The 15,136-nt window shown below is 35.4% G+C and overlaps 2 protein-coding genes across 17 annotated transcripts in view; both read right to left on the reverse strand.

The window, feature by feature from the left end:
* The window catches only part of EHBP1 (EH domain binding protein 1), a 420,362-nt gene that overhangs the window by 75,890 nt on the left and 329,336 nt on the right, over positions 1 to 15,136 (reverse strand). For all 16 annotated transcript variants that reach the window (XM_032410868.1, XM_032410870.1, XM_032410869.1 and 13 more), the window contains one exon: positions 12,282 to 12,425. In XM_032410868.1, the coding sequence (XP_032266759.1) occupies positions 12,282 to 12,425 (144 nt within the window). The remainder of the gene's footprint in view (positions 1 to 12,281; positions 12,426 to 15,136) is intronic.
* Positions 8,439 to 9,561, reverse strand: LOC116636256 (10 kDa heat shock protein, mitochondrial-like). Its single transcript, XM_032410888.1, has one exon. The coding sequence runs from the start codon at positions 8,754 to 8,756 to the stop codon at positions 8,439 to 8,441; it is 318 nt and encodes a 105-aa protein (XP_032266779.1). The 5' UTR covers positions 8,757 to 9,561.

Here is a 15,136-nt window from a genome sequence, read left to right on the forward strand (position 1 = left end):
GGTTTTAGATTTCTTTTTATAATATCTGATGTTCTTCTTTTAAAATTACAAATGCAAAGTTAACCTACTTCTTCCTAGTAATAAAATTGATAACATGTGTAATTTGGAAAAATAAAAATTTTAGCCTGACCTTAATTTTCAAGCTTAATTCCTAGAGGCTAGCCATTTCATTGTAACATAGTCAGTGTTCATAAACATAGAATACAATCTTATGTCATATGTATTTTTATGATGGTACATACTTAGGATACACATAAACATAAAAACTATGCAAAAAGTTTCTATCTTCAGGAATTAACAAAATGATGGTTAGTGTTTTTTACCAATTGGATGGTAACTGCTTATTTTATTATCTGGAAAAGATCTAGTGATCTTATCCAAATCTGCTACAATTATCAGCATGACAGACTAGTCCCATTTAAATCAATATTTTCCAATTAACATCAAAAGTACAAGGTTGATGTCCTACCTCTTCCTAGCAACAAAATACCTGTTAAAGGTTTAATTTGCAGAAGAGCAGCTTACATTCTTTTGGTTCTCACCAAATAAGACTTGGACTCATTACCAAAGACCAGCCGGAAAAAAAAAAGGTCACTGTATTTTTTTTTTTTATTACTGGTCCTTACAGTTAACTAAAGACTGACCAAACTGAAATTCCTTTCCCATGTACAGTTTTATTTAGAGGATTCAAATATTCCCGCAAACTTTTAAAGATGGATACTGCAAACCTAGGACTTGCTAATATTTTGCAGTTTGATCCTATTACATGAGGATGGGCTCCTACCCCAACTGATTATAATGAGTCACTCATTATCCTTGCAGATTAAAATTGAGGAAAAAACTTTAAGTCTGTTTTATAATGTTTTCATTCTTTTCTGATCTTTCTTTTAAAAAAAAAACTTCTGGGTACCAACAAGTATCTGCAAACCATTTTTTTATGCTATATAATTTACAGCTGAAAAAACTAAAAACAAACATATTTATAAAGAATTGCCCCAATTATTTTTAGACTTTCTACTTATAAAATAGATTTTATTCTTTCTTAAAAACATAAAAGTAATAATTAAACTTATATGGCATCATTCTTCTGATATGTTCAAAGGGCTTCACAAATATCCTGACAATTTCAAGGACTGTGGGCAACAGGACTCTCATCCCTTATTCTTGGAGTGTATTGATCCTAAACTTTAGCAAGTAACTGCAAACATCTCCTTCAGTGATCTATATAATTATATGAGCATTATTAAAAGTAATGGATTTATTAAATGTTTTTTTTTTAAAAGCAATTATACTCCAGTGCAAAGTAATAAGCAAAAGAGTCTGAAATAGATTGTTAAAGTCTTTTTGTGCATTTCTTAGGAAGAGAGTGTTTGGAGAAAATGAGTAATGAAAAATAATAAAAAGGAATTTTTTTTTCTTGAAAAAAACTATTATATTTTTCTCAGAGTGTGTGTTTAAATATACTATTTAATGAAGGAGGCTCCTTTGGATTATATAATGGCTAGACTGTTGAACTTGTCAAACTCGAGTTGTACTTTGAAAAAAATTATTTTAAAAAAGTGCATGTGGAAAACTATGAACGAAACAAATATCATACCTAAAATTTGCGCTAATAAAATGTAACATATGAAAATCTTCACAGAACAATAAGAATAGGAAGCAAAAAAACACAAATTACAGTGATTCAGAGCAATGAAATCTGTTTTCCATAAGAAAAATAATTTCAGGAAACACCTGAAACAGGTTAAATGAACATCTAAAGGCATAGACACACAAATGAATCATATAAACTACTAAGAGATCTAAATGCAATACGTGCTAGCTTAGCAAGTTCTCATTAAAACATGCAATACGGGTCTTGGCAAAAATTAAGAAAAATTAAAAGGTTTATAATATCTGTGTTTGTGAGTTGCCATTTAAAATAAGTTACAGCTTGAATCCTTCCTGAGGATAACTTAAGTAGAGTCTGTACATAAGGATCCATCAGATAATATTACCAAGAGTTGTTTTCAGTGTCTTAGAAATTGCTTCCCAGCCCTCCAGCCTAAAGCTATACTAATTTATACAAGAGGGCATGTTGGTAGAGTGGTGTGCTTCAAGGCAGACTTGGGAGCTGAACTCTAATCAGAGGTCCCAGCATATGGGAAGGACAAGTGTGTGTACGGATTTGGTGTGTACACATCATAACAACAAAGAAAGGTATCACAACGTAGGATTCAAGAAAGGAAGAAAAGGATGATACATGGAACCGTAAGTCCCAAGGTGGCCAATGTCATCTCTGTAACTGACTCGAGAAATGGGAACGGACACTTCAACCTTTTCTGCTCAGTGATAATCAATTCTGCTTTAAAGACTTTCAGACAGATATCTTCCCTGTTTACAAACCTTTACTACCAAGAAACTCCCTCTAGTAACCCAAATTTTTCATGTTTAAGCTCATGTTTTTATTAGTTGACACTGAGAAAATATGAAAAAATAGCCTGTCATTATTCCCTTCATTTATTCATTGAATAAACATTTACTTAAAACTTGGTGATGGGAATACCGGGTTCTTGTACTTTGAACAGCTCACAGCTGAGTGGGAGAAAGATGTGTAATTAGATAACGGTATGGGATAAATGCAATGGGAGAGATATGTACAGCATATTAGAAAAAGATACAGGAAGGAGAATTAGCTTTACTGTTAGGAGTCATGACAGATATTCCTAGAAGAGGTATTTCAGTGGAAACTAACAAGGAAAGAGGGGCATTTCAGAGGGAGAACAGCCAATGCCTGACGCAGGAATTGAAGAGTATGCCACATTCTCTCTGTAAGCAACTTAGTGGAGCTCGAATGTGGTGTGAATAATGAGAGAGAGGAGAGAGATAAGGATAGAAAGGGAGGGAACAGGATTCGCAAGGACCTTGGTATAAGGCCATGCTGCAAAGTTGGGAAGTTTATTCTCTTGGTAAGTGCAAGTAGTTACCAGAAAGATTTTGAGCTTTCATATACTCAAATTAGTACTTACACTATTTCCCGGTTTTCTCTTCTTTATATTTTATAAGCCTGTCTTTCCATATATGTAGATATTTGCTTCCAATACTTTATTTCTCTGAATCCTCTGTAAATTCTCACTTTCTCTCAGCCCAGAACTAGACACAAAAGTCTTAAAAGGAAGTAAACCTATACTCAGTACATGGACACTGTCCCATGCACTATATGCCTCAAGTACTCCAACATCAATTATTAAAATAGCTCTTCTCATTCTTCTTGGTGTGCATCAGAGGGTCCTAGGTTAATTTTATAGAAATGAGTTGAGGGGCACCTGGGTGGCTCAGTCGGTTAAGCATCTAACTCTTGATTTCAGCTCAGGTCATGATCTCAGGGTCGTGAGATCAAGCCCCACGTTGGGCTCGGTGCTGGGTCTGGAGCCTGCTTAAGATTCTCTCTCCCTCCCCCCACTTGCTCACGCTCTCTTTCTCTCAAAAAAAAAAAAAAAAAAAAGAAGCAGAGTTCAGAAGGAGAAAAGATAGAATTTGCTGACAAAGTCCTAAATCAGCGTGGAGTCAATCTTGAGTATGGAACAGTAAGCTCTTCAGTGAACTCTTAAAGATTTAAGGTCAATGTCTCATTTATTCAATACTTAAGGTCACTCCTGGGTACCAATTTTTTTTTTTTAAACTCATGGAAATTCTCAGGTAAACTAAGAGTACAAAAAGCAGTGGGTAGCAGCAGGTATACCTCTCCCCTCCAGCAACTTGACTTTGAGTACAGTGGCCTACATTATGATGGGTAAGATAATTTACAATAAAATTTAAAATAAGAGCACTGTAAATTAAGGCACAAATTAAAGCGCATAAACAAGTGAAAATAGTAGCAATCAGTTCACTAAATTAGATGCCAGCTTTTTTTTTTTTTCAGTTAGACCTTCTTTTTAGTTACCAGAAGTCTTTTGATCTCTTCAGAGTGAAAGAGATGCTGACACTGAAGTGGGAATGGCATTAGTCATGGTTCCCTTACTCCCTTCACCGTGGACACCTATTAATTTGAATGTCACACAACGAAAAAAAAGAATTTTGCTTCCATTTTATAAATGGAAAAACAGATTTAGAGAAATTAAGCATTTTCCAGTTTTAGTATCACTTAATTCACATTCAATTGCTCCAGAGATGAAATTGGGCATTTTCCCTTTTCCTTTTGTGTCCCAAGTTGGCTATACTAGTTTTCCAAAATATGGACAGTATTGCTAAACAATTCTAATCTGTACATACAAGAGCTATCAGAAATGAGTGGGTTTGGGGTGCCTGGGTGGCTCAGTCGTTAAGCGTCTGCCTTCAGCTCAGGTCATGATCCTGGGGTCCTGGGATCGAGCCCCACACCGGGCTCCCTGCTCAGCGGGAAGCCTGCTTCTCCTTCTCCCACTCCCCCTGCTTGTGTTCCCTCTCTCATTGTGTCTCTCTCTGTCAAATAAATAAAATCTTAAAAAAAAAAAGAAGAAAATGATCAAATTAAGAAAACTATCAATGTCCTTGGAAAAAATATCAACCTGATTATCAAACTGCATACTAAACTGAAAATTTAAAAAGCAACAGGAAGGTCTAACTTCTGTATTTGTGCAACTGAACTGATCTGCCATTTTATATTCTCCTTCTTACATCAATTCATTAATATAAGCTATAAACCCCACAGAGTATCAAGTGTCAAAACTAGAACAATAGTCATAGAATATAACATTTAGTTCATTAAACTGATGCTCTTCATTAACACATCTATACAGGGCTTGACTTATCTGAAAAATAAGCTACAGTAGAATGCACAAGAAAGTTTTAAAACTGAGTTTATTTTTTATTTTATTTTATTTTATTTTATTTTATTTTGGGGGGAGGGGTTGGACAGGGAAAGGGAGAGAGGAGTCCAATGCTGGGCTCAATCTCATGACCCTGAGATCATGACGTGAGCTGAAATCAAGAGTCGGATACTTAATTGACTGAGCCACCCAGGCACCCCTAACGGAGTTTAAACTATGACGGAGAAGCAGTTGCAACAGTATCTCCTATGCCACATGCTCTTCCTATACCTCTCATTCAGTGGTGTGGGGTCTATGTCTCTGCTCCTTAAACCTGGCTGGAGCTTTCTGTCTGCTTAGGCCACCGGTATAGCAAAGTGATGCAACATGACTTTTAAAGCTAGATCATAAGAATGCTATGCATGTCTCCTTTACTCTCTTGGGACATTTGCTCATAGACTCAGCCACCATGCTGCGAGGAAGCCCAAACTAGCCCAAGTGGAGGGACCATATGGAGAGGCTATGTGTGGGTATTCCAAATGATGGTCTAGCAGAGGTCCTGGCCAAAACCCAGTCCCAGACGTCGTGGAACAGAAATAAGCCATTCCCACAGTATCCTATCCTAATGCCTAGATCACAGAATCTGTGAGCATAACCAATGGCTGTTTCATGCCAGTAAAGTGATTTTTTTTATGCAGCAAAAGATAACCTGAAAGAGGAAGGGTAAAGAAATTATCTTTGGGACTGTTTAAAGCATGGTTTCATTTGCAGTAGGATACAACTTTGGGTAAGTGGGAAACAAATGCAACAAAGTGACCAGCTAGCCATGCAGCATGGAGCTGCTCTTCCTGGGAAAAACAACAACTATAACAATAAATGAATACGAGACCAACCCAAGTCACATTGGTGGCAGTCCAAGAAACAATGAGATATTTTATGAGATACCATGATTATTTTTTTTTTATTTTTTAAAGATTTTATTTATTTATTTGACAGCAAGAGAGACAGTGCGAGAGGGAACACAAACAGGGGGAGTGAGACAGGGAAAGCAGGCTTCCCGCCGAGCAGGGAGCCCGATGCGGGGCTTGATCCCAGGACCCTGGGATCATGACCTGAGCCGAAGGCAGACGCTTAACGACTGAGCCACCCAGGCACCCGAGATACCATGATTATTACTCATCAATTACAAACAGTAGTCATTGAGAATTTCATGTCTTCTCAGTGTGAACAGGACTGCTATTATTAAATATGCCATTTATTCCACACCTAGGCACAAGCTAGTAATATCAACTGTAGAAGTGAAGAGTTCTTACCACATCTCTCTCCTTAACACACACACATACACATGTTATCTTAGAGAGACTGAAGTCAAGTTTTTTTGGGTACACTAAGAAAACAACGTGCTAAAAATATTTATTTTGGATACCAAAAATTTCCCTAGTTTAAAGTATTTATCTTAACATGTCATATTTTTAAAACAGAATGAATAAAGGGAAAAAACCCCATAAAAGCCATTTGTTATACCACCACTTAGAGATAAATATTGCTACTATTTTGATGATTTTCCTTTCTGTCTTTTTCAATGTATTAAAAAAAAAAGTCTGTATCATTTCAAAATGGAGTTTATATGCCATATATATTTTATATCCTTCTTTTTATACAAAAGGACATTGTGAACATTCTCCTATGTCCTTTCAATATTCTTTCAAGACATCATTGTATAGATAAGTTTTAATGGCTACATAACAAGTATATTTATGGTATAATTTGCTCATTCCTCCATTTTGCACAATTACCATTTTGTAGTTTTTGCTATTACAAATAACATTTTGACAAATAACATTTTGATGAAAACCTGCATACAGATCTTTGTTAATAGAATTACTGGGTAAAGGGGAATGAACATTTCTTGATGAAGTCTAACTGCTTTCCAGAAAAGTGTGGCAAGTTACATGCAACCAGCGGTATAAAAGAGTCATCAATAAAATGTCACCGCCATCATGTTTCTTAAAATCCAAGTTACATATTTTACAGATATGGTAAGATGTCACAACATAGAATAAGAGATGTTTTGGGGCACCTGTCTGGCTCAGTCAGTAGAGCATGCGACTCTTGATCCCGGGGTTTTGAGTCTGAACCCCACGTTGGGTGTAGATATTACGTAAAAATAAAATCTTAGAAAGAGAGATGTTTTAGTAAGTAACTTCTGATGTTGAATTCACACTAATATAATTTAGATAAAAGTTTAAGTTTTATTTAAAAAATACAGAGTGCCTTAAACAGAAGGGATGACCAATAAAATATTTGTTGAGGGGTGCCTGGGTGGCTCAGTCGTTAAGCGTCTGCCTTCGGCTTAGGTCATGATCCCAGAGTCCTGGGACCGAGCCCCACATTGGGCCCCCAGCTCGGTGGGAAGCCTGCTTCTCCCTCTGCCTCTCCCTCTCCCTCTGCTTGTGCTCCCTCTCTCTCTGTGTCTCTCTGTGTCAAATAAATAAATAAAATCTTTAAAAATAAATAAATAAAAAGAAAGTTATTTTGGGGACGCCTGGGTGGTTCAGTTGGTTAAGCGTCAGACTCTTGATTTCATCTTAGGTCACAATCTCAGGGTTGTGAGATCAAGCCCTGTGTTGGGCTCAGTGCTGGGTGTGGAGCCTGCTGAAGATTCTCTCTCTCCCTCTCTTAAAAAAAAAAAAGTTATTATGTTGATGCTGTATTTTATTTGTGATAAACTTTGTTTCCTAATTATTTTAGGCTCTAAAAATTATGGAGAATGTATATAGCTCTATCTTGTTCCAGTGTATTGATTTTAAATTCAGAATACTTGAGATTTAAATGATCTATCTGCCAAGTAGATTTTTAAAACCAGTTACTTTACCTATGTGTGAATTTTACATATGTAAGTAATTATCATTGAATGTTTATTGAGCACTTACTGCTTATTAAGCAGGATTCTAAGTGATTTAACATGGATTTTCTTCATTTACTCTCCATAATTATTGTATGAGTTAAGTATTATCACCCCTATTTTACAGTTGAGAAAACTGACAAATTAATGAATTGCCCATGGTCACACAGCTAATAGGTAACAGAGCCAAGAATTGCACCTAGACATTTTGATTTCAGAGATTTTGTTTTTAAAGCATTGTGTTATATTTCCTTCTCCCTTATTTTTCTGACATCCTTGTGAAGTAGAAAGAGATACTATTCTTTTATCTTTTGTAGAGATTATGAAAATGAATTAGGAAAGAATATTTAAATTTACCAGGAGTCGCAGACAGTGACAAATGAGGCTTACACTTCAAGTACCCAGACTTTTTAAAAAGGTGGTGTTTAGTTTTTCATTTGGTTCAAACTTTCAACAAATATATTTTTTTTAAGATTTTATTTATTTATTTGACAGAGAGAGACACAGTGAGAGAGGGCACACAGCAGGGGGAGTGGGAGAGGGAGAAGCAGGCTTCCCGCCGAGCAGGGAGCCCAACATGGGGCTCAATCCCACGCTTAACGACTGAGCCACCCAGGCGCCCCACTTTTTTTCTTTTCCTTTTTTATTTTTTTTGGATACCATTAGTTTATTATAAAAGAGAGACATGAAAATTATTTACATGATGAAAGATTTCACAACTTCACTGGAATGGGCAGCTTCACTTCCATGCCATTTTAATAATGATTTCAGTCCACATACTTTCCGATAATGTCACCATCTCTAAATAAGAAATAATCCTTATCATCTAGAACTACTTTGGTGCCTCCATATTCTGGGAGAAGAACTTTATCTCCAACTTTCACACTAACTGAACTAACTGGTTGAATCTCTCCACCCTTTTCTTTAGAGCTTGATCCAACAGCTACTACTGTTGCTTGTGACACTTTTCCTTGAGATTTTTCTGGAAGCATAATACCTCCTATGGTTACAGTTTCAGCTGCACTCCTTTCAACTAAAACTCGGTCAAAGAGGGGAAGAAACTTTCTAAACGCCTGCCCTGCCATGACTCCGGCCGCCGCAGTTCGTACTCTGCTCTGGAGCTGCCGCTGTGCAATAACTTTCTTTTTAAAGAGATAATTCTTTCTGTGGTTCTTCACTTGACTGGATCCTTTTCACCCATCAAATCTTAGTTCAAATGTCCCCTCCTCAAATCACTCAAGCCTTCACATATTTAAATTATCCTCTACTGTGCCACACAGTTTTCACACTCTAGTTATTTATCTGTCTCTTCCCACCATAATGTAAACTCCATGACGGAAGAAGCTTAGCCTTTTCCGTCACTATGAATATACTCAGTTCAGACATTCAATAAATATCTGACAAGTGACCAACAAATCGATGATATAACAGATGGCTAGGCACTGAAAGAGTTGGCATAGAGGTTACAAAACTTTTTCAAAGATGGCCCACGAGATTTGGGTTTCTCATTTTTATCATGACCTACAGTTTAAAAATATGGGTTTTTTTTGTTTTCTTAAAAGTATGTTTTATATCAAGATTGAGTAAGCACATATATCCACATAACTAAAGGAAGTGTCAGACAAAAATACTATGCTTACTATATGTGATGAATTCTGAGATTTTTATTCCATTCTATTCTTTTTCATTAAAAATAAAATAATTACTGCAGCCCACTAAACTGATTTTATACCATATTATTGTGTAAAGACTTGAAGTGTGAAAAACACTGCTCAAGGTCAGAGGTTATTAAGCTCGTATCTGAAAGGAATGTTTAAATATAGGCATGGAAAGGAAGAAATAAAAGTGTCTGATCACAAATGACATGATCACCTATGTAGAAAATCTGAAAGAATTGGGAAAAAAAAGAATCTCTTGGAACTAATAAGCAATTATAGCAAGGCTGTAGGATACAAGGTTAATATACAAAAGACAATTGATTTCCTATATACCAGCAGTGAACAAATAGAATTTGAAATTAAGAACAAAATATTATTCACATTAGTGAAATCTAACAAAATATGTACAAGATCTGTATGAGGAATATAAGGAAATCAAAGAATAACTAAATAAATGAAGAGATATTCTATGTTCATCAGTACAAACACTCAATTTGCAACAGAGAGATTTGATAAAAGACTATAGCCAAAATACATAAAGAACTACTGAAACTCAACAATAAAAAAACCACCAACCGGGGTGCCTGGGTGGCTCAGTCAGTTAAGCATCTGCCTTTGGCTCAGGTCATGATCCCGGGGTCCTGGGATGGAGTCCCACATCGGGCTCCCTGCTCAGCAGGGAGTCTGTTTCTCCCTCTCCCCGCTCCCCCCTCCCCACTAGTGCTCTCTCTTTTACTATCTCTCTCTCTCAAATAAATAAAATCTTAAAAAATGAAAAACACCAACCTTATTTAAAAAGGGGCCAATGGCCCCTACAGACACCTCTCCAAAGAAGATCTACAGATTGCAAATATGCATATGAAAAGATGCTCCACATCATTTGTCATTAGGGAAATGTAAATTAAAACAATGAGATACCACTAAATACCTATTAGAATGGCCAAAGTCTGGAACACTGACAACACTCAATGTTGATGAAGATGTGTAACACCACAAGAATTCTCACACACTACTGGTGGGAATGCAAGATGGGACAGCGATTTTGGAAGATAGTTTAGCAATTTCTAATAAAAGCAAACATACTCTTACAATAAGATCTAGCAATCATGCTCCCTGGTAATTACCAAAGGAGTTAAAAACTTATGTCCACACAAAAACCTGCACTTGGATGATTACAGTAGCTTATTCATAAAATGCCAAAAATTAGAAGCAAACAAGATGTCCTTTAGTAGGTGAATGGATGAACCGTGGTACATCCAGACAATGGGATATTATCCAGCACTGAAAAGAAATGATCTTTCTAGCTGTGAAAAACATGGAAGAACCTTAAATGCATATTACTAGGTGAAGGAAGCCAATCTGAATGATTCCAACTATATGACATTCTGAAAAAGGCAAAATCACAGATACAGTAAAATTAGGTTGCAGGGCTTGGGAGTGGTGGAAGGGATGAACAGGTACAATAGAAAATTCTTAGAAAATCCATAATGATGGATACATTTCATTACACATTTGTCCAAACTCATAGGATGTAAAACACCAAGAGGGGAACCATAATGTAAGCTATGGACTTTGGGAGATTATGATGTGTCAATGTAGGTTTATCAGTTCTAACAAATGTATTACTCTGGTGTGGGATGTCATTAAGAGGAGAGGCCATGCATGTGTAGGTACAGGGTGTATATAGGAAATCTCTGTACCTTCCCCTCAATTCTGCTGTGAACCTAAAACTGCTCTGAAAAAAATAAAATCTTAATTAAAAAAAAAAAGAGCATGTAGTTTTGTATATGTGAGTTTGGTGGTAAGGCAGGATGTCATAGTTTTCAGATTCATGAATAGTTTCCTGTCCTCTTAAATTTAAGGGCTTCTATTATCATATATTCATTATTATTTGTGAAGCACTACATAAAAATGTGGTTTTTTCAATTTTTATTTATTTTTAAAGATTTTATTTATTTATTTTGACAGAGAGAAAGAGAGGGAGAGAGCACAAACAGGGTGAGCGGCAGGCAGAGGGAGAGGGAGAAGCAGGCTCCCAGCTGAGCAGGGAGCCTCATGTGGGGCTCAATCCCTGGACCCTGGGATCATGACCTGAGCCAAAGGCAGATGCTTAACTGACTGAGCCACCCAGGCACCTCTAAAAATGTGGTTTAATATAGGGATGGCAGTATATGATAGAAAAGAGCACTGATTCTACAGTCTGAGAAAGCTCAAGTTCAAATCCTGGATTCATCATTTACTAACTCTGCAACTTTGTACAAATTACCTTACCTATCAGCCTCAGTTTTGTTATCTGGAAAATAGTTGAACATCTATTTCATGGGGTTAAGTAAAATAAAAATTATATAAAACATCCATTATAGAGCCTGCATTAAATGGTAGCTATTCAATAAATGGTAGGCATCATTATTATATTCTAATATTTCCAACAAAATTAACTTCCATAGCTAAAATACAATCTTAAACAAAGTATAATAAAATTATAAAATGTAAATTAAGAAAAATAGATTATTCATGTGTATGTAGAAATTATATTCCAAAATCTTACTTTTCCTCATAGCTAACACTGCTGTATAGGAATAATTGCAACATGTTCTTCCATGTATGAATTTATCAGCTCAATAAATGTACCAAGTTACCCCCCCATATACAAAGTCTCTGGAAAAATGATTTAGCAAGAACAAACTGATGGTTTCCAGAGGGGAGGTGGGTAAGGGGATGGGTGAAATAGGTGATGGGGATTAAGGAGGGCACACATTGTGGTGAGTACCGGGTGATGTACAGAATTGTTGAATCACTATATCATACACCTAAACTAATATAACACTATACATTAACTAACTGAAATTAAAAACTTTAAAAAAATGACTTAGCAAAAGTATAAATAAATTACTCCCCTCACCCCCATGATTGCAATTAACAATTTATGGCTTTTTAACCAATGTTCCTTACATCACTTAGCTGCCTGTTGCACAGTGGTGTGGCTGCGTTGGTATTCTGCTTATTCCCTGCCTTTAAAGCTGCATCTCTTCTTGCTTGCTCAAGCAGAACTCTTGCTCTTTCCTTAAGTTCTTCTTGTCTTGATAACATTCGATGCTTAAAAGCAAAAATACAGAATTAGGAACTCAAAAAAACCCCATATAATCTATATTTATAAATTAATCAATGGTTTTATTATCTGTCAAAATAATAGAGATCAGGAATAAGACTGTAGTTTTATGAGATTACTTAAAGAAAATATTAATGTTGACTAGAAACTGTAGAAAGTCTTGACACACAAGAAATATATCTTTGCTGCCTAAAACTGGATTACATTTAATTTCCATTTGTATTAGAATATATTCCCATAAAGTACAATGTCCATATGTATATTATATACATTCTTCATATTTGCTAATCACAGTCTAACTTGGGAAAGACATTTAAAAAAATTTTTATTTCTTATAGTTTTATAGGACTGATAACAAGGTGTCTTCCAAATTGGTATGTTGAAAGATATTAAACATCTGTGGCAATAATCCTTTAAATCCTTGACAATTAACATTTATAGAAAATTCAAAACTATCATATTTTGTTTAAAAAAAATAAAACTAGTTTTCACCAATGCTCACTTACCTTACAACAAAACAATTAACCACATCAGAATTGGAAGAGTATTTTCTTGGATTAATTTGTAATCTTACAATATATTTTTGGATAACAACAGGTAATGACCAGCAATGGAAATGCGTTCTTAAATGATACATTAATTCAAAGCACAAATATCCATAATGTTTATAGTTCAAATTCCTTTTTCCTTCCAAAAAGTAGCCAACTTCTGGCTTTACACAGCTATTACTATTACTCTGATATTTAATTTCTTTTACTTCCCTATTATTGTATAGTTTTGGCTCAACTGTAAGTAGCATTCATGGTCAAGGAAGAGTTAACAAACAGTAAACATAGTTTTCGGTATAAAGTGAAACTTAAAAAAATTATTACATCATTTTTAGGTTTCATTGAGATTTTTATGTTTTAATATAACTATTTTTAAACTCCTGCAATCTTAAGCAAGGAAAGATTTTTTTAAAGTATACAGTTCAGTGGTTTTTACTATATTCACAAGGTTGTGAACCATCAACACTATCTAATTCCAGAACATTTTCATCACCCAAGGTTTTAAGAGGATTAAACAAAAATTCTTCACTTAAAAGATATAATTGAAATGTATAAGTGATAATGACAGATTTTTCGTCATGTTAATAGGATATAATAGAATAGAACTGGGCATTGCGTTTAAACTGGTTACAAATCAACACTTTCTCTAAAACAGACCAGATTAGTTAAATGAACACTGAATTTGCAGTGAAGACATCAGGCTATTAATCCTTCTTCCACTAATAATAAGCAATGTAACATTGAATGGTCACTTAGAAAGCTATACTGTATTCCATTACACGACACATAAGAACCTTGGAGAAAGAAAGACCTTGGTTCAAATACTAGATACATCACCTAATTGTGGAACAGTTACTCAATCCCTCTAAGCCTCAGTTTCCTCATCTATAAAATGGGGATAAAAACAGATCAACTCTCACAAGGATAAAGATTAAGTGATATAGAGTAATGTACTGAGCACTAGATAAATGTTAACTATTATTTTGTTTTTAAAATCCTCTCAATTGCCTCATATTTGAAATGAGGGGAGATCATTTTTAAAATCCCACTAGCTCTAAAATTGGTGATTAGAGTATATCATCTTTAAGATCCTACTGGCTCTAGGGGCACCTGGGTGGCTCGGTCAGTTAAGCATCTGCCTTCGGCTCAGGTCATGATCCCAGGGTCCTGGGATCAAGCCCCACATTGGGCTCCTTGTTCAGCGGGGAGTCTGCTTCTCCTTCTCCCTATGCCCTCCCCCTACCACCACCACTCATGCTCTCTCTCTCTCAAATAAATAAAATCTTAAAAAAAAAGTCCTACTGGTTCTAAATTCTGTGAGTCTACAGACCTTTAGGGATTCGAGTTAGCTACATAGACAGGGAAAGACTGCTTTGGTCTTAAGAGCACACAGAAACAAACTTTTTTCTGATTATAAATGCAATTCATATTTATTATAAAAATTTAAAAAAATACATATAAGTAAAAAGAAAAAGAAAAGTAATCAGAGGCATCATGTTCCCTGATTTCAAACTATATCACAAAGCTATAGTAATCAAAACATTATGGTACTGGCATAAAGACAGACACATAGATCAAAAGAACAAAATAGAGAGCATAGAAATAAACCCAAGCATATATGGTCATTAATTTACAACAAAGGAGCGAAAAATATACAATAAGGAACGGACAGTCTCTTCAATAAATGGTGTTGGGAAAACTGGGCAGCCACATGCAAAAGAATGAAACTGGATGCCTATCTTACACTATATACAAGAATCAACTCAAAATGAATTAAAGACTTGAACATAAAATCTGAAACCATAAAACTCCTAGAAGAAAACACAGGTGGTAAGCTCCTTAACAATGGTCTTGGTGATGGTTTTTTTTGATTTGATATCAAAAGCAAAGGCAACAAAGGCAAAAATAAAGAAGTGGAACTACATCAAACTAAAAAGTTTCTGCAGAGTGAAGGAAACCATCCACAAAATGAAAAGGCAATCTACTGAATGGGAGAAAATATTTGCAAATCATGTATCTGAGAAGGGGTTAATATCTAAAATATATAAAGAACTCACACAACTCAATAGCAATCCAATTAAAAAACAGGCAGAAGATTTGAATAGACATTTTCCCCAAAAAAGACATACAAATGGCCACAGGTACATGAA

The sequence above is a fragment of the Phoca vitulina genome, unplaced genomic scaffold, assembly GCF_004348235.1.
Source record: "Phoca vitulina isolate PV1807 unplaced genomic scaffold, GSC_HSeal_1.0 scaffold12, whole genome shotgun sequence".
Taxonomy (NCBI): domain Eukaryota; kingdom Metazoa; phylum Chordata; class Mammalia; order Carnivora; family Phocidae; genus Phoca; species Phoca vitulina.

Excerpts from the sequence above, each read along its gene's own strand:
- LOC116636256 (XM_032410888.1), bottom strand. The coding sequence starts at position 8,756 with ATGGCAGGGCAGGCGTTTAGAAAGTTTCTTCCCCTCTTTGACCGAGTT.